The 18,491-nt window shown below is 51.5% G+C and overlaps 6 protein-coding genes across 6 annotated transcripts; 3 read left to right on the forward strand and 3 right to left on the reverse strand.

The window, feature by feature from the left end:
- Positions 1-379: 379 nt before the first annotated feature.
- COCVIDRAFT_16662 (hypothetical protein) lies at positions 380-2,421 on the reverse strand (the record flags this gene model as incomplete). Its single annotated transcript, XM_014700356.1, has 3 exons — positions 380-447; positions 501-1,274; positions 1,326-2,421. The coding sequence occupies 3 exons, from the start codon at positions 2,419-2,421 to the stop codon at positions 380-382; spliced, it is 1,938 nt and encodes a 645-aa protein (XP_014555842.1).
- A 692-nt stretch (positions 2,422-3,113) lies between these two features.
- COCVIDRAFT_16663 (hypothetical protein) lies at positions 3,114-4,284 on the reverse strand (the record flags this gene model as incomplete). Its single annotated transcript, XM_014700357.1, has 5 exons — positions 3,114-3,293; positions 3,341-3,636; positions 3,691-4,107; positions 4,154-4,234; positions 4,281-4,284. The coding sequence occupies 5 exons, from the start codon at positions 4,282-4,284 to the stop codon at positions 3,114-3,116; spliced, it is 978 nt and encodes a 325-aa protein (XP_014555843.1).
- Positions 4,285-5,068: 784 nt separating this feature from the next.
- COCVIDRAFT_38454 (hypothetical protein) lies at positions 5,069-12,683 on the forward strand (the record flags this gene model as incomplete). The annotated part of the gene is made up of 9 exons (XM_014700405.1): positions 5,069-5,216; positions 5,276-5,978; positions 6,418-6,832; positions 6,881-7,460; positions 7,516-8,384; positions 8,436-9,679; positions 10,006-10,088; positions 10,239-12,471; positions 12,539-12,683. The coding sequence occupies 9 exons, from the start codon at positions 5,069-5,071 to the stop codon at positions 12,681-12,683; spliced, it is 6,420 nt and encodes a 2,139-aa protein (XP_014555891.1).
- A 680-nt stretch (positions 12,684-13,363) lies between these two features.
- Positions 13,364-14,149, forward strand: COCVIDRAFT_101148 (hypothetical protein; the record flags this gene model as incomplete). Its single annotated transcript, XM_014700406.1, has 4 exons — positions 13,364-13,509; positions 13,571-13,578; positions 13,642-13,938; positions 13,998-14,149. The coding sequence occupies 4 exons, from the start codon at positions 13,364-13,366 to the stop codon at positions 14,147-14,149; spliced, it is 603 nt and encodes a 200-aa protein (XP_014555892.1).
- Positions 14,150-14,823: 674 nt separating this feature from the next.
- Positions 14,824-16,030, forward strand: COCVIDRAFT_27311 (hypothetical protein; the record flags this gene model as incomplete). The annotated part of the gene is made up of 3 exons (XM_014700407.1): positions 14,824-15,197; positions 15,272-15,687; positions 15,759-16,030. 3 exons carry the CDS (start codon positions 14,824-14,826, stop codon positions 16,028-16,030), a joined length of 1,062 nt encoding a protein of 353 aa, XP_014555893.1.
- A 242-nt stretch (positions 16,031-16,272) lies between these two features.
- Positions 16,273-18,413, reverse strand: COCVIDRAFT_101319 (hypothetical protein; the record flags this gene model as incomplete). The annotated part of the gene is made up of 2 exons (XM_014700408.1): positions 16,273-18,082; positions 18,136-18,413. The coding sequence occupies 2 exons, from the start codon at positions 18,411-18,413 to the stop codon at positions 16,273-16,275; spliced, it is 2,088 nt and encodes a 695-aa protein (XP_014555894.1).
- Between the last annotated feature and the right edge of the window lie 78 nt (positions 18,414-18,491).

Here is an 18,491-nt window from a genome sequence, read left to right on the forward strand (position 1 = left end):
TGATTGCGCATGCTACTAAGTAAGCGAGATGATCGAGAGGAAGAGTAGAATTAGACTTTTTTCTTTACGCTGTTATGTACAAACTATACCCGGATCATGATTACCATTATTATGGAATACTATTTCTTAATGAAACCGTCTACAGTTCATCATGCACATCTCGTAAGCTACGATACATCAGCCCCATTACGCAAACATGTCCAGTGTCAAACACGTTTTTTCATAAGATCTAGCATAATCGACATGGGCAGCTGTGGCAAAGATTAGATGTAAACGACATAGTGTAGATTCAATATATACTTTTTAGTATACTCCACTAGCATGTACAATGTCATCATTCAAGAAGTTAAACCCCCCTGCAAAATCCTGCACCAAGCCCTTAATCCACCTTGATAGATCTATAGATCTTGAGTGTGAATAGCCAGCTGGCAAAGAAGCCGATCGTACCTATTCGTCAAGTTAGCTTCTGCTTTCCAGATCGGTTGGCAAGATGTACTTACCAGTGAGAATGAATACTAGCGCACTAAGCAAGGCCGAGTATCCAAGGTACACCACACCACTTGTCCAGCTCGTCCAACTAACATCCTTGATCCAGTAGAGCAAGCAACTAGCAAACACATACACAGCGCTCGCACCAGCAGTGAAGAACGACCGCCACTGCCAGTGATAATTCTCCGCGCAGAGCAAAAAGTAAATCATCAAGACGGTGACTGCAGCAGACGTAATAATCATAAGGCCAAAGCAGAGGAAAAGGAAACCAAACATGTAGTAGACTTTTGAGAACCAGATCGAGTTCATGATGAAGTAGAGTTCGACGAAAATGGCGCCAAAGGGGAGTACGCCAGCCAGCGCCATGGATGGAATAGGTTGCAGGTAGCCTCCAGCCGGGGGGATTTGACGGGGGATCTGGTTGGTGCGAACAGGTGGTTCGATAGTAGCTTGCTTAAAGCCAAACCAGGAACCCGCCAGACTGAGTGGGACTGAGATGACAAACCAGATAATGACAACGACTAGCATTGTGGTGAAGGGCACTGCCCCTGATGCTCCGCGACCCCAGACAAACAGGTTCATGAGGAAGAAGACGCTAAAGACGATTGCTGGAAGAGCGACGGGGGTATAGAAGAAGCAGAGTTTCCAGGATTCTCCTTGGAAGAATTTGTAGACGCGCGCAGCGGCGTAGCCGCCGAAAAAACCGAAGAGTGTGTAGAAGATGATAATGACAGTTCCGAGAGCACCACGGTTGCTGGGGGAAAGGAAGCCAAGCAGCGCGAATACTATTATACACGTTAGCAAGAGGCGCTCATATCGAGCGTTGGTGGACTTACCTATGGTCAACGCTGTCATGGCAAAGAGCTGGGCGCCATTGCCTATCAAGACCGAAAGAAGTAGCGGGTTCTTTGGCGGCCTGAATACATCGCCGTGAACCAACTTCCAGCCCGAATCATCAGCAGTATCATCAGCATCTCCTGTCTCGCCAAAGTCTTCGAGTGCAAACTGATCCAAGCGGTTATATCGCGCAATATCCTTCTTTAGAGTACGAACAAGGATCGTGCTGACCATACCAACGAGGAACACAACGATTACAGCCGAGTTGATGAGGGAGAACCAGTGAATCTTGGGGTCGTAAACATGGAGATATTTGTCCCACCGAGTAGCAAAGGGAGTCGGGCTGCTCCTCCAATATACGCCATAAGTAAAAACGACCATGTTCTCGTCGTCGTCTTTGTCCTTCAGAACCACTGGTGTCTGCCCATTGCAGGTAGCCTGATCATCACCCTGTCTCTTCGATTCAGCCATTGAGTATGGGTCGACCAGCACGCCTACTACTCGGAAGTTGCCTGGCGAGGCCTCGTGGTAGTCGATGACGATGTCGTAGTGGTTGTTGAGCATGGGCTTCTCCTCATCCACCAAGCCCAATGCAAAGCCAGGCTGATAGAAGATCTGATCTGAACCGGGTTCTCGCAATGACTGCGCCGCTGGCAATCCGTCTATTAACCAATTGAGATCATAGCCCTGGTATATTCTGTCATTCACGAATGCTGCATCTTTGCCCGGGTACGGAGCCTCGCAAAGTAACTTGCAAGTCTCGTTGACGGCCATCTTCAACTCAAAAGGGCTTGTTTGTATACGGTCGCCGAACAGTATGCTCCCCAGACTCTCGCGGATTTCCTTTGGTCCATCTTTTTCGCGACAAAAGTGGAAGGGCGGGTAGTAGTAGTCAAACGAGAAGACGGATCGTATTTTCGGGTCGTTTTGCGAGTCGGCTGGTGTGAGGCGATTGACGTACAATGGTACGGCGTCTCCAGTCTTGTAGGTTGTTGGCGCGGTGCCTGGAAAGTAAAAAGCCGATGCGGGCGAGGGCGCTATGGCTAGTAATGACGCCAGCAAAGCGCCAGAGGAGGATAGATCAGAGCGCCGCATCTTGTGTGTTTTGCCGTCAACGCAGCAGAGGAGCGCAACAATTTATTGTGAATGTTGTGGAGTGAGCCGATATCCGGCTGAGAAGCTGGGCGGGATGCCGATACGTAGCGTTTACAGTGGTGATGGTGCCGACAGTGGATACGAAAGGAGTAGGGTTACGTGGAGGAATTCTAGATACGTGGGCTGTCCATAACAGCCAGGCGACAGTAATGTAGCGAGGTTGGGAGTAATGGCAATGTGGTGTTTTCCGAAGCTACACAAGCCGTCCCTTGCTAAATGGTTACGTGAGAGCGGCCTAGGGAAGCTACGCGTATGCCAAGACTTGAGCCACCGTTTCAGTAGACAGGGGTCTCGACTGAACTAGACTAGAATACATCCATGTTCGCCTTCACATTATACCCTACACAAGCTTGACAGTCTCAACATGCATGTCTGACAATAGCAAACGCAGGGCGTACAATTGCCAGGGTCTTGGAAATACATTGTTGCATTCTACCCTCAAGCAACCAAATTGTATGAGCTGTTTATACGTACATCAATCATCATGTCCCAGTACGCCGAGGCGAAGTCAACGTTTTCCACCCCTGGCAGCAAGGGCACGATGGCACGCCCGAATCCCGCAAATGCGCTGTGATATCGACTATAACGAAACAAGAATAGGAAACGACCTTGGGTATCAACAACCCTCCTCTTCAAACAAGACCATCGTAGAGAGACAAGGCCGAAACAATGGTCTCGTCACGCTTGGAGCCCTCCTTGAATTCAGCCATGTCTAAGCTACCGTTCTCGTCCTTGTCCATCATCCGGAAGATCTTCTTGACGCGCTTCTCGGGTGTGTCTTCGTCTTCGGGGAGCTTGACCATGGAGCCAACCTGCATGCGTTAGAGACGAGTCTATCCCGGCACCGATGCAAACTTACCATCTTGTAGATGGCCTCTACAATGGCCAGCATCTCCTCGTAGCTTATCTTGCCGTCGCCATCAATATCGTACAGCTGGAACGCCCAATCCAGCTTGTCCTCCATCTTGCCACGGCTGGTGACACTCAGTGCGCAGATGAATTCTTTGAAGTCGATTGTGCCTGACTTGTCTGCATCAAAAACGTTGAAGACATAGTCTGCAAACGATGAAGGATCGCCGAACGGGAAGAATTGCTTGTAGATCTTCTGGAACTCTTCCTTGGTGAGCATACCCGACGGGCAGTCCTTTAGGAAGCCTAGACATGTATACTCAGCCACAAGCCGCTTACTTCAATAAACTCTATGCGCACCTTTGTACCATTGCTGTAGTTCTTTCTTGTCGAAGTGTGTTGCTTTCTGCAGATCGGCCAGCTCCTGCTGGGACAATTTACTCTGGCTGTAGTATCGCACAATCAGCAGCTGATTCTGAATCTCGAGGCACGCTATGTGGCAGCACAGCCCCAGGCCCTCCTCGAACTCGCGCACGGCATTCGCCAAGGCAACTCTCTGCATGTCCAGCCTCGCCCGGGTGAGGTGGGTGAAGGTGATGGCGGCGCGCAAACTTGAGGGGCGGATGACGGTGCCCAAGAAAGGGTATCGCGAGTTCCTGCGAAGGGATTGAAGGCGCAGGCGGTACTCGCGCATGCTTGTCGCTGGGGTTGTAGGTATCGAGTCGCGGTTGGATGCTCGTGCGGGCTGGTGCCAGGAGCGGGGTTGAGGCGCGGATACTTTGAATTTGGTCCAGAAACCATGGCGAGATCGGGAGCAGCGTACAGCCTTGACCTGGAGCAGCGTATGTTCGGGACAGAGGGCAGGAGTCGTCTGACGTCGAGGTGGGAGGCGCCGAGGCCCCGCCTTACAGAAGCAGCAAGGGAAAAGAAAAGCCAAACTTACGATTTACCCATGGCTGGACGAGAGTTGGATTACCGTGAGTGGAGATTTTCTAGGAACGGGCGGGGATATGTATGTAGGGGAGAAGCGGCTAGGCAGTGGTAAAAGTGTTGGTAGGCGGAGCAGCACCAAAGTATGGTATGTGATGGTAGTGGCGGACCAATAGATAGCGGGGCTGCGGCAATGGCTCTGCGGGCAAGGGGCGCAGCGCTCTTCTCTAAGGCTGAGTAGGTGTAGAGACAGGCAACGGTGAAGGGCGACGTGACGAGCAGCAGACGACTAGGTCAGGACGGGTAAGGCAGCGGGCGGAGGGTGGTGTGGTGGGAGGCACAAGATATGTATACATAATATGACGCGGGATGGCAGCGGAGATTCGCCTCCGAGCGGACAAGCAGCGCGGGTCCAGACAGACAGTGGACGGGGGACTGGGGCCCTTGTGGGCAGCGTCGTCGTCATGTCCCGCACTCGCATGCACATACATGTGCTTGTCCCGGGCCTGGCAGAGCGCCTATGCAGCAGTATGCATAGTAGTGTGTATCCATATCCTGATGCTGTCAGTCAGGTTTGGGCTGCTTAGAGCCGGCCATTCAGCTCTACGCACTACGCACCAGGCGCGCGACCTGCATCCATCCCAGCCCTATGACCCCATCCCATCCTCGGCCACCTGCACCAAGCCTGCGCATCATCCGTGTCACGTGCCTGCGCGTGGTCCCTTCTCAACGCCTAGCGAGCGCGCCAACCACTGCTCTGCTGCGTGTACTTGTGAACGTGTGAACATCCGTCTCACCTCCACTACTCATGGACGACGTCCTCAACGAGCAGTTCGGCCGGGTCGAGAGGGCCCTGACCACCCTGGTCGACTCAATCGCCGCCTACAATCCAGCCACTCAAGCCGCAATCGACCTCGTGGCCGCTGATGACCAGCTGAGCGATGGCCTCGACCAGCGTGCGCATACACACCCCGCCCCGCGCATCCCACTGGCGCTGCTCGCTGACATGTCCTAGTCGCCAAACACCAAGCAAACCATGGCCGCATCCAAACCCTGCGTGCAGAGGCAGATGCTCTAGAAGCCCAGCTCAGAGACTCGGTCAGGAAGCTTGCAGAACTACGTCGCGAACTCTTCAACACACCCGCAACAACATTTTCTCCAGAATCGCGTGCTGTGCCATTTGACGAGCTCCTGCAGTACGCCACCAACATCTCGAGGTATACTGTTCCTCCGACATATCGCGAGCGCGTCCCCACCACCGACAAGGACGATGACGATGTGGGCTCGAGCGGTGCACCCACCAATGGCATGAACACGCCCGCCATTGTGCCAGACGCCGTAGACCTACCCAATGATAGCTCCGAGGCACAGAAGGGGGGCGAAGACGCAGATGGAGCTGTGCCTGACATCACTGCTGAAGAGGAAGAGTGGCTCAGGAAACTGAAAGCCAGCAATCTGGCATGGTATCCCTGGCCAAGCACCGAGAAGATTCGTAACGGCATTCTCTATCGTCTCTCGTACTGGCGCGAGAAGGGCAACGACCTGGACCAGTTTGACATACCGGCGTATCTAGAAGAGCAAAGAAAGAAGGCTCTGGGTAACGAGGCGAGTCTAGAAGAGACTCCAGCAGAACCAACAGAGGAACAACCACATCGGGAAGCCGCAAGGCCAACAAGGCCGCTTAGTGCCTTTACGGGTCTTGATGATATGGATGAAATGTAAGCAGCTTAGCATCAGTGCTAGACACTTGTGGTACACAAAACTCTTGCCCAGTTATTCCCAAGTATCCTGTGCTACTTCTCACATGCAATTGTCAATTCTCTCGTCACTTCAAAGTACAATGTCAGTAATGTGTACTTATAAGGTTTCAAGGTCAATGACGTCATTAGGTGCTGGCAAGTTATTTTGCCTTCAGCTTTAAGAACAAACATGTTGTGTGGATTGTCTTACTGGCGTGTATGTAGTCCTGCACATTGTCGTGCAGGCATTGGAAGCCTTTACTTACTCTCAGGAACTAGCCCGGCGAACCCTGTAGCTTTAGTCCCAATAGGGTTAGTACCTAAATTTTCGGGGAAACCGTGCTCAACTTTTCTCCAACTTCGCAACGCGACATGAACTTCAACTCACGTACGAACAATTAACAATAAAAATGGGCAGCAAGACGCGAAAGAGGGAGCGCGATGTGGATCCAGTTGAAAAGGTGGACGAGGCGCCCGCAAAACGACGCAGACAGAGCATAGATGATCAGGTGAAGCTCTCGAAGCTGTACGTGGATCTGGCCGCAGAGGAAGATGACGTTCGCTTTGAAGCCGCCAAACAAATTATTGTCAGGTTCGCTCCTGACAACAAACCAGCCGCAAAAGACGTTGAGGATGCCCTAGTACGACTGATAAAAGGCTTGTGCAGTCAACGTAAAGCAGCCAGGGTTGGATTCTCTCTTACATTGACAGAGTTTCTCCGCCAGATCTTCGGGGAGAAGAAGAGCGAAATCGAGGGCCTGGAGCTCGATGTAACATCCATCATCAAAATGGTCGAGGACAAGACGAAGCCTAAAGGCAATGTGCCAGGAAAAGTAAGAGAACGACAATAACGGCACAGTCCCCAATGCTAATTTGCATAGGAACGACGAGATCACACAATCGGAAAACTTTTCGGTTTCAAGGCCATTATGCAATCGTCAATCCTAATTGAGCCTCAGATTTCTTTGGAAAGCTGGAACAAGCTACTCGACCAAGTTTACAAGATGGCGCGCGACATTCCTTGGCTACGCGAAGAATGCGGCATGGTTCTTGTCGAAGCCGTAAGGAGTTTGAAGGGCCAATCACAGTATCAAAAGTGTGTAGAGGAATTGCTTGAACGCCTCAACTCATTCCAGTTGATTTCAACCCCTGAGGGTGTAGCTGTATGGCTCACCGTCAAGGAAAGCTACCCCGAGGCCCTTCCAGAGGGTGTCTGGCATGCCAAAGACCCCCTATCAAAAAAGGAGCGCTCTCGCCTGGCCAAAATCTTAAAGGAAGACTTCAACAAGACCGAATCAGAAGCCGGGAAGAAAGAGACTACAAAGACTGGAACCACGAACCCGAATCCGTCCTTTACCTGGGACCTAGCGTTCGCTGAGATGCTGCGCAGAGACGAGGCAGCAAAAGAAGATGCCCAGAACAAACCAGAGTTTCCGCAATTTTGGATTGACACCGTGGATGGTAAGTTTATGATGGCGAGAAGATATTGTTTCCTTGCACAACTAATAGAATGCAGGCAATCTCTTCTCTTCTTCCGCGTCTCATGAACGCAAAGCCTGGGGGTTCAAGCTACTATCCAGCATGGTTACACGAGTGCCTGATTGGGCTGTATCAGCACTTTTCAGTCCCAACCTGATGCGCACCCTCATCAACCAGAGCAAGAAGGAGGACAGATTTCTCCACTCGGCCGCATTAGCGGCGTTGAACTCAGTCCAGCTCCGGGTCGAGCAAGAAGACGGAACAGCGTTGCCCATCTTTGTTGCGCTAACATCGAAGAATGGGAGTGTTGAGTTTGATCGCATCACAAAGACGAAGACACTCGAGCAAATTCTTTTATCAGCGGACGATAAGAGCTTGATGAAAATTATACGTCATTTCAGGTCGTTGATCCTGCGTCCAGACAGCGAGGACCAAGCGGTTGCTGACAGCCGCCGACAAGCCATCGCGGACTTACTGCTGAGCACAGTCAAACTCTACAAACGATACGAGAAGTTCAACGAGAAAACTTTCAAGAAGGAGGTTGTTCATAGACAAGAAGGCCGCCCATTGGATGAGAGAAAATCGAATTGGCTCAGAGAGACCTTGGAAACGCTGGTAGAGTGTGCCTATTTTGTCCCTGCTCAAAATGCAGAAACCAAGAAAATGCCACTTCCACCTGTCAGCGATCGCAGTAGGACGGTATTCCAGGAACGCCTCTCTTCTTGTCTGACGAAGTTGCTTGACGTCAAGCTTGGAAGCCGCGCAGATGTCGCGCTACTGGTCATTGATATGATCAAAGCTAAGAGTGGAAAGTCTTCGAAATTGGAACTTGTCTTGAAGGCAGACCCCTCCATTCTGAGTACCATTAAGCAAGCATCAACGACTCTCGCCACTATTTCTGAAGCTGTGAGTACACGTTATAATCTCATTTTTAAATTGACTGACCCAAAATTATAGGGATCGATAGCTGGCAACGAGATGGCTGCGCAAGGCTTCATGCTTTTGTACTCGCTTACGCTTCTACAAGTTTACAATGGTGAGGGCGACGCTGTTATGATGCTCGACGATCTCGATGCTTCATACAAAGCTTTTGAAGCATCACGAAAAGCTTCATCGAAGAAGAAAAGGTCTTCAACGCCCGACGGCCAGAATGCCTTTGTGGAGATTGTGCTCTCGTTCTCGGGTAACGCACGCACACTGTTTCGTCGCATAGGAGAAGAGGCATTTTCTATCTTTGCTTCAGAGATCAGTGCTGATGGACTCCGATCGCTGACCGACATCCTGGATACGGAAGAAAACCTAGAAGGGCAGAGGGAACTTTTCAACCAGGGTGATGAAGACGCCGAGGAAGATGGATCAAGCGAAGACGATGAAGATGAAGATGAAATAGACTCTGACGTGGAGATGATTGATGGAGAAGGATCCAATGATACTTCTGAGTCAGACTCCAGTGATGGCGACAGCGACAGCGACAGCGAAGGAAACAGCGATAGCGAGGATGATGAAGAGGATGCTGAGTTGACACAGTTTGACAACATGCTAGCCATGACTCTTCAGACGTCCAAGCCAAACATCAATGACGATGCAGCAGAAGAGACATCGGACGAGTCGGACATGGACGATGAGCAGATGATGGCGCTGGATCCACATCTCAGCAAGATTTTCAAGGAGAGGAGCAAGACAACAAGTAAGAAGAAAGAGCGGGAGGATGCCAAGCAGAATGTGGTCCAGTTCAAGTCGAGGGTGCTTGATCTCCTTGCCATATACATGGAGAAGCAATACTCGAACCCACTCACGCTGGACATCTTACTTCCAGTGCTTCGCCGCACTCGCGCCAATGCAAACAAGCAGACGGCCGACAAGGCAGCTAAGATGCTCAAGACCTTCTTCGACACCCGCACAAAGCACAAGGCCCCTCTACCAAAGCCAGAGAACACTGAGCCTGTGTGGGAGCTGCTAAAAGGCATTCATGAGGAAGCAAAGCTGGGTAACGGGGCCAAGGTCCATGCAGACGCATGTGGCTCCGCCAGTCTGCATGTCGCGAAGGTACTCGTTGGCATGGATAGGGAAAACTATGCTGGTGTGGTGGATATATACGCAGAGACGCAGAAGCAGTGGTTCGCAGACAAGAAGTCTCCTCTCCAACCCGTGCTTTTTACGCAGTTCCAAAACTGGTCCGTTAACGCGCGGCAACAAGGAAAGTAAGTTCGTGGTAAAAGTAGGCCTGGGTTGTAGTCCAATAGAGTAGTATGTAATTGGTCAACACTTGAAGTTCTGACTGGTTTCTTTTCATGAAAATCTACCATCAAACCCGATTATTATATATAATGTACCTCCGTCATGTAAACGACAGGAATTGTGTAGTCACGTGGAGCCGCTTTCCAACTGCTGTACAGTCGTTGGTGGCGGTTCACTCATGTTTCAGGTCAGTGGGAATGGGAAGGTCCCCCCACTAGTCTTGCCCCGCGGCGGGGGTCTTCGGTAGCCCTAACGTAGCTATCTGCCATGTCGTACCAAACATTTCTAGACTTGAGTCCAGCAATCAACCCCATTTCTTTTCTCCATACAGCTCGCTCCCAGACATGGCTTGCAAGCACGTCAACGCATCCGGTCAGTTCTACTCTGGCCCCGCCCAAGCAAATACAACATTTTGCAATAACAGATTCAAGGTGGCAATCGCTCGAGCGAACGGCCTGTTGCCTTGGATATGATTTTCCGTGTAGCTTTGGCTTCAACGAGCGACGTACTAACATGCTATAGAGCTGCGGCCCCCAGGCCCCACGCAATCGGTCTACAGAGAAGACTGTACTCAATGCTTCGACTCGATCGACGACCCCACCGGCCTCGATGTCTGCCTGTACTGCTTCAACGGAGGCTGCACGAGCGATCGCAGCCATGCTCTCCTTCACGTCTCATCTACGAACCATCCGCTTGTCCTCAACATTAAGCGCACACGAAGGCGAGTCCAGCGTGACGAACCGCCTCAGAAGATGACAAAGCTTGCTGTGGCAGCTGAAACCGAATCCGACCGCTACGACACTACAACTCAAGTCAAGTGCTACGAGTGTGGGGTTGACGACGTCGATAAGAGCTCTGGAAAGCTTCCGGATATCGTCGACGCGGTTCTCAAGGCCAACACATTCGCCAAGCAGCAAGAGGTCAAGGCATGGGAGCAAGAGCTGACCGCTTGCGAACATACGCTGTGCCTCGAGCAGGATGCAGCACGGCAAATTGAGTCTCAAAAGCTGGGCCATTGCTCAGAATGCGAGCTGAATGAGAACCTGTGGCTATGTTTGTCCTGTGGTAACTTGGGTTGTGGTCGTCAGCAGTTTGGTGGCGTTGGTGGCAACTCACACGGCGTTGGTCATACCAAATCAACGGGCCACCCGGTCGCAGTCAAACTTGGTTCTCTCACTGCTGACGGTACAGCTGATATCTACTGCTATACTTGCGACGAGGAGCGCATTGATCCAGAGCTACCAGACCACCTGGCGCATTGGGGCATCAACATCAAAGACAGGGTGAAAACTGAGAAGAGTCTCACTGAGATGCAGGTTGAACAGAATTTGCGATGGGACTTTGCCATGGTGACGGAGGACGGCAAGGAGTTGCAACCATTATTCGGACCAGAATTAACGGGACTAAAGAATTTGGGCAACAGCTGCTATCTCAACAGCACGTTGCAGGCTCTGTTTTCGATGCCAGAGTTCAAGGAGCGGTACTACTTGCCTGAACAGGCGCCACCTGATGCAGCACTTCCTGCAGAAGACCTGGAAACTCAATTGCGCAAGATTGCAGATGGCATGATCTCTGGTCGGTACTCGAAGCCTGACACCGATGTCATTACCAATGAGCAGAGTCCGGAAATCCCGCACCAGCGCGGTCTTGCGCCTGCGATGCTGAAGCACTTGATTGGGCGAGGTCATGCCGAATTCTCTACAATGCGGCAGCAAGATGCCTTCGAACTGCTCCTGCACATGCTCAAGCTCATCTCTCGGTCACAGCACGTTGCACCCCACAAAGACCCTGTCGATGCTTTCCGGTTTGTTATGGAGCAGCGGCTACAGTGTGTTGGCTGTAAACGTGTTCGGTATAGGACAGACGAACAGGAAAACATTTCGATTCCCGTCCCTATTCGTAGGATACCAAAGGAGTCGCAAATGGATGTCACTGATGGCAACGGCAAAAAGGAAGAGAAGGAAGAGTTTGAACCTGTCTCTCTGAAGGAATGCATTGACATTTTCACGGCTGAAGAACTGGTCGAGCTTACCTGCAGTGCCTGCGGTAGCAAGGATGGGTTCACAAAGAGGAGCATGTTCAAGACGTTTCCGTCGGTTTTGGCAGTGAATGCGAGACGCTTCGAGTTGGTGAACTGGGTACCTACTAAGCAAGATGTGCCAGTCATCGTTAACGACGAGCCATTCTCATTTGATGCCTACAAATCAAACGGATTGAGCGAAGGGGAAGAACTCCTTCCCGATGATGTGGACATGGGGGGAGCTGGAGGATCGGCAGGCAAGTGGGTCCCCAACGAGGCGGCGTTATCGATGCTCGAAGCCATGGGCTTCCCAAGGGTCAGGTGTGAGAAAGCGCTACATGCTACAGGAAATGAAGATGCTGAAGCAGCGTCAAACTGGCTGTTCGCGCACATGGAGGATCCTGATATTGATGATCCCGTAGACTTCAACGCTGGCTCGAGTGGGAACACAGCTGCTGCGTCCGCTATTGATCCCGAAAAGATTGAGAATCTAGGCGCTATGGGCTTCAGCGCTCCCCAGGCACGACAAGCTCTCAAGGAGACAGGCAGCGACATGGAGCGAGCTGTAGACTGGTTGTTCAGTCATCCGGATGCACCCGGCGACTTTGACGAAGGTGGCAGCTCCGATGCCCCTGCTGATGCGACGGAGAAGGCATTAGCAGGTAGTGATAAGCTGCCTGCGAACTTCCAGTTGCAGTCGATTGTGTGCCACAAGGGAAGCTCGATCCATGCTGGGTAAGCTAAACAATCTAGAAACGTCGCTGGACGGTACTGCAGATGACCATGAACTGACCCTCTACAGACACTACGTTGCATTTGTTCGCAAGCAACTGCAAAACGAACAGTCGGCCTCGTGGGTTTTGTTCAATGACGAAAAGGTGGCCAAGGCTGCAGATGTGGAGGAGATGAAGAAGTTTGCCTATGTGTATTTCTTCAGGCGTTTGTAAGACGGAGGGTCTAGGTCTTGCATCACGGACTAGCATAGCGAGCACGGAGTTGGCTCGGATTAGCATTGACACAGCCAAAAGGAGCTGTGTTTGAGGTAACGGCTTTTGTTAGCATTGTAGAGGTGCAGCAGATGCGGAATGTATGAATAGCAAAAGTTTCCATGTGATAAGTATGTCGTGGATGGAAGCGGCTAGGCTCTGCGGCGACATAGAAGCTTTTGGCTGATGCTGCATGTTCTCGGTCGATCGGTGAAACCGGAGAACCTAGACCAAACCGAGCCCCCTTTACTATAAATTATCAGCACCACGACAATATTGTTTTGACTAGAAATTTAAGGAGATAAATGCGCCGGCTCTGAGTTTACTACTCCGCAGCACATATTGAGTAAATACTACTAGTGATGCTGTAGCAGCAACGAAAGCTTCAAGCGGACTTTCTACTGTCGGTGCTGGGTTATCTCCGGCTCGACTGGCCGACCATGAGACATGTGCTAAGTGTGGGGTAGTTAGCGCACAGATTACGTCGCCGATCACGCTTTTCCGCGCAGTACTTCTATTGCCCGTCGCCATCTATCATCTCCGCCACACCTACACACACATCCCAACACCTACCTGCTACCACAATAACTGCCAAATATCGATTTTTTAACGAACAAACTGCGCATACCGAGTCCATCATCATGTTCAGGAGAGTCGCAGCAGCCGTGCCTGCCCAGGCCGGACGAGTACTTGCAACCGCCGCGAGACCCAGCATCGCATCGCCCATCCGCACAGCAGCACCCGCAGTATCAGCAGTCGGACGGCGGCAATACCACGAGAAAGATAAGTCACCCTTTGCCTACTTGACCTGGAGGTGGATGGCATGGCGATATCGGGGAGCTTGCAAGATTCACCTGTGATTGGGCCAATCTTGTCCGATAACAGCAATTGCATGAGAATACTCAGCTAACATGCGTAGCACTGCTCGACCACTACAACAGGCCACGAAATGTCGGTTCAATGTCAAAGACTGATAGCGATGTCGGCACCGGACTCGTCGGCGCACCCGCATGTGGCGATGTCATGAAGCTCCAGATCCGAGTTGACCCGAACAACAACACCATCAGCGATGTAAAGTTCAAGACATTCGGATGTGGCAGCGCAATTGCCAGCTCGAGTTATCTGACCGAGTTGGTCCGAGGCATGACATTGGAGGATGCGGCGCGGATCAAGAACACAGAGATTGCCAAAGAGCTCTGCCTACCACCTGTAAAGCGTGAGTTTTTTTTTTCGGCCAAAAGTTATGTGTGATGAGACGATGCTAACTGGCTGCAGTGCACTGCTCTATGCTTGCCGAGGACGCCATCAAGTCCGCCATCTCCAACTACTACACCAAGAACCCCAAGGCACGACAAACAGATCTGGGCGGCAAGTCGGCGCCATTGCCAAAGGTTGAAGTCGAGACTGTGTCCTCTGCGGCGGCCTAAGAAGCATGTTTAGCATAAATTGATACCGAAGACACCAAGGGGAAGGGCGAAAAGTGGCCTATGGAGAAACCTGATGTTAGTCTCTCGTTACTCAATGTATTGATTGGGGCAAGGGCGTTTGTGCGTTAGGAATGTTGGCTTATTGTACAGTCAAGCCGAAAGTATACCTAAATTATCATCGCAATGAACAAAAACACTTGAATATTGAGATATACCGGTTTGGCTTATTCGTGAAGTATGTACATTGTATTTGAGAGAAAAAGAATGTTCACAATGGCGTAAGTGACAGGGCTGAGAAATGTTAAATACTGGTGAGGAGAACTGGCGGGGAACTGGCTGTGTAAGGTGAGAATCACGCCATGCAGGTGCTCCAGATCTCATTGTCCATCTGATTGTGCGTTTGTGTGATAGTGCGTTGTGGACCCATGACGCGTATTTCTGGGGTACGGACCGAACCACTATTTGCTGCTCTTGCTCAAACATAGTGTTGCAATGTAATAGGAGCACTGCTCTCTGTCCACAGGCCTATATCCGGTGAGAAAAGTAAAAGTATTTGCCAATGACGGTGTGGACCCTGTTACCAAGTAATACCATTCGCGACCTCGGTCCTTAACACATCGACACTCCCGGACAGCCTACACGCTTCATAACAAACTCGTTCAGATTTCCGGAACATGGCGACGGTGCAAGACGACAGCTCAGCATCTGCGATACGCTTCAAGCGTCGCAAGACTACCCATCCGAAGCGTGTCGCTGTTGAAGAAGATGCGCCTACCGTCGTCACCTCGCAATCTCCAGATGCAACCAGTTTGCAGCACGCGCCGTCGCACTCAACCGAAGCCAACAACGATGAAGAGTCTGTTCCCAACCTGAAAGAGATAATCCGCAACAGAAAGCGCCCTCGGGATCGCCCGAAGGAAGGCTTGCGCAAGGCAGAAGTTCCCCTGACGCACATGGTTCACATGGACGACGCACCACGACCAGACCAATATACGGGACGTTTTGTCGCACAGACGGGACAGGTGGTGGATCGCGACGACAGGCAAATGTAAGTGGAGCATGCGACAGGGCCCAAAAGGCCGGCGCGTCTGGGTGTGGCAAGTGCAGACACTGATGTGCTAGGTCGGAATACGTAGAAGCCCGCATGGCTGAAAAGAACTATCGTCAATACGGCTGGCCTATCCCACAGCACCTTCAAGCTTCAGTAGCAGCCATCGCACCGGATTTACAGCATACATTTACTTCAAGAACATCCGCGCGTGCGCCAGCGGGAGCAGAGAATCCGGTGGATAAGGAACATAGCGAGCGATTGGCAGCGGGCCAGGGCAAGCTTCAGGAAGTAGATCTGGGCCCAGAAGCCAGAGCGCGCATCGAGCAGGCTTGGAAACGACTGGAGAAAGGCGAACCTGAACAACCGGCGGGCAAGACGCCACGAGACAAGTATGGCTATGCATGGCGCAAGTCGAGAGGGGGTGGGAAGACGGACGAGGACAAGAAGCGCGATCAGATGGTTGAGGCCGTACTTAGCGAGGCAAAGCGTATGTCTCTCCCACCATATTTCTTTCTATCCATTCTTGTATTCCTACTAACCACTTTATTCTACAAACAGTCGACTACTTCGACTCCCCCGCACCATCCATCCCCCTCGCCACAACCTCCACCCATACAAATACCGACGACGCGCTCGTCGAGCAATTCCGCACCGAGTATTTCGAATCCATGGAAGCAAGACGCCAGCACCACGCAGCCCGTAAAACAGCAACAGCAGCAGCAAAGGGTGCGGCGCCATCGATTTCAGGTCCCAAAATGGGAGGTAGTAAGAGTGCGAGGGCCAGGATGCACAAGTTGCAGCAGGAAGAGTTGGCAAAGAAGAAGAGGTGAGATTAATCATATGTGTAGATGAATTATTATTATTTTTTGAATAAAGGATCATGGTATCGAGAAGTGTTGTACGTACATATAAAATGACAGGAGTTTAAAGATGATATATCAAAAGGGAACCAAAAAAACGCCATCCCTCATTTACAATCATTCATGCCGCCTTTCCACGCTGAAGCCAATATATCCCAGACCTAACCAACCCAAAAAAAACGCCCTTTACTCTTCCCTTTGACCCAATATCCTCAAATCTTCTTCGGTCCACCACCTACCTTCTTCCCTCCCCCTCCAACCTTCTTCCCCACCCCACCCCCAGACGTAATCTTAATCGGCACCCCACTCTTCGTCACCACGGTGCCTCCTCCTCCGGGACTTTCGTTCCCCTTCTTCTGCGCCTCCTCAATCTCCTTTTTATCAACTCTAATCACAAGGCCATTGTTGAGAGTCACGGTACCTGTTTGCTTCGCTTGCTCAGCTTGTGTTTGGGGGATTTTGATGGTGACGCCTGAGGCGAGGAGGACGTCCTTTGTGGGGCCGTTGGGTGTGGGTTTCTTTGCGGGGGTGCTGGGTTTTGAAGGGGTGGAAGGGGAGGGTTTCTTGGTTGCTGGTCCTATCGCAGCGGCGGTGGCGCTTTGGGCTTTACGGATTGGAAGTTTAGCAGTTATGTTGGGGGGTTGGAGGGTCTTTGGTGGTGGTGGCATCGTTGAGGTTGGACGACGCATGCCGTTTGGTAGGACGGCGCCGCTTGATATTGCTGTTTCCTTTACGAGTTTCGCGAGGTTTTCTTGAGTGAGGCGTTGGACGTTTGACATTTGGTTTGGAGAGGCGGCTTGTTCGGCGCCCATTTTTGCAGCGCCTTCGATCATTTTTTCGAGTTGATCCGGGCTAGGGAGTTTGCTCATATCGCCGGTGCCTTGGCCTAGGAGCATCTTCATGTGATTTTCGAAGAATTCTTTGCCGCCGGGTATGGGTATGTCGTCGGGAGAGGCGCCGTAGGCGACGGTCAGGGCCATCATGATGGATGTGATTGGCGCAAAGATTTTGACAAATTCGTTCCAGTTGCCGCTCTTGACTTCGGTTTCGATCTGGACTGCGGGACGGGGGACGGTGCGGATGGTTTTGCCGTTGCTGCGGCTGGACTCGCTCCGGATGTCCATGTCCAGGTGGTCTTTCCAGAAGTCTTCGGCGGGGAACCGGTTGTTGCGGTTGAAGTATTCAAGCATGTAGTCCTTCTCTCGCCAGCGGTTTCTTAGCCACACTTCGAATGCGTGTGTGTTTTCGTAGGGAATGTCGGCGAGACGGAAGCGGCGCCAGTGCATGTTTACGGATTTCGGGGGTCGGCCTTCGAAGAACGAGGAGCGGAGGGTAAAAATATCCTGTCCATATTGGCCCGGTGGTATACCTTCGTATGCAATGGTGCAGTCATAAAGCCAGTCTGTAGTATCTTTTAGCTCGTTGAGGCAGAATTTTAAACCAGTGCTGCGAGGAAGTAGCTGATGCTTCATATCCTGGAGTCCATTCTTCTCAGCCCATTTCTTGCTTTTTTCCCGAGTCGTCGGAGACAGGTTCGTTCCTTCGGGGAAAATAATGAGCCACATAGGATCTCCCTTCTTATTCAACTTGGAAAGGTGCTTCTTAAAAGTTCTTTCATCCTCTTCCCACTTCCTCGATAAAAAGATGAAGTTGTAGAACTGTGCGCCCCACCCGATAATGGGTATGTTCTTCAACGACTCCTTCAGGATGATGTAGATGAAGCCATGCATGTTGTTCGTGTAGGCGATCCACCATAGGTAAAGCCAGTCGGTATAAAGCTGGTGGTTCGCCATGAGGACCATACGGTCGGCAAAGTTACATTGAAGAGAACCATCTTTGCGCTTGATGAGCTGGCCGACCATGGTGGAGTCTCCAGAGACGCGGACGACTGTTGGCGCCCACCATTGGGTCAGGCAGGTGATGAGGATGGCGAAGCATTCTTTGGTATAGGCCATATACCCATCGTAGAATTGAGGATCGATGAGTTTCAACGGCGCGCCTAGGAACTGTGAAGCGCTTATGCTACGATACGTCAGTTTGATTGTACCCCAAAGGCGACGGCCAGGTATGCATACGCTAGCACTCCAGACAAAAAGGTCGAGGCCAATGTGAATGCTCTCTCTGCCTGTGTCAGCTCGCCATAGCGCGGCGGCCCAGCTGGATGCGCATCAACATTGTCTTTTGAGATTCGCAGCCCAGCACCCAGGTCGTCCTTCTTCTTCCTCTTGACAGATGCCGGCACTGGTGTTCTGTTCGCTGATTGGCCCGCAGCAGTGCCCGTCGACAGCTTAGCGGGAGGTTTGGGAGCCGTTGACTTGGTAGCGGGCGTAGGCTTCTTTGTCGCTGGTGGCATCTTGAAGAGTAGCAGAAACACGCAAACATTCAAATGTTCAAACGGCAAACACAAAGGCCTCGCACCCTCCCCCCAGTG

Source organism: Bipolaris victoriae (assembly GCF_000527765.1).
Source record: "Bipolaris victoriae FI3 unplaced genomic scaffold scaffold_50, whole genome shotgun sequence".
Classification (NCBI taxonomy): Eukaryota; Fungi; Ascomycota; class Dothideomycetes; order Pleosporales; family Pleosporaceae; genus Bipolaris; species Bipolaris victoriae.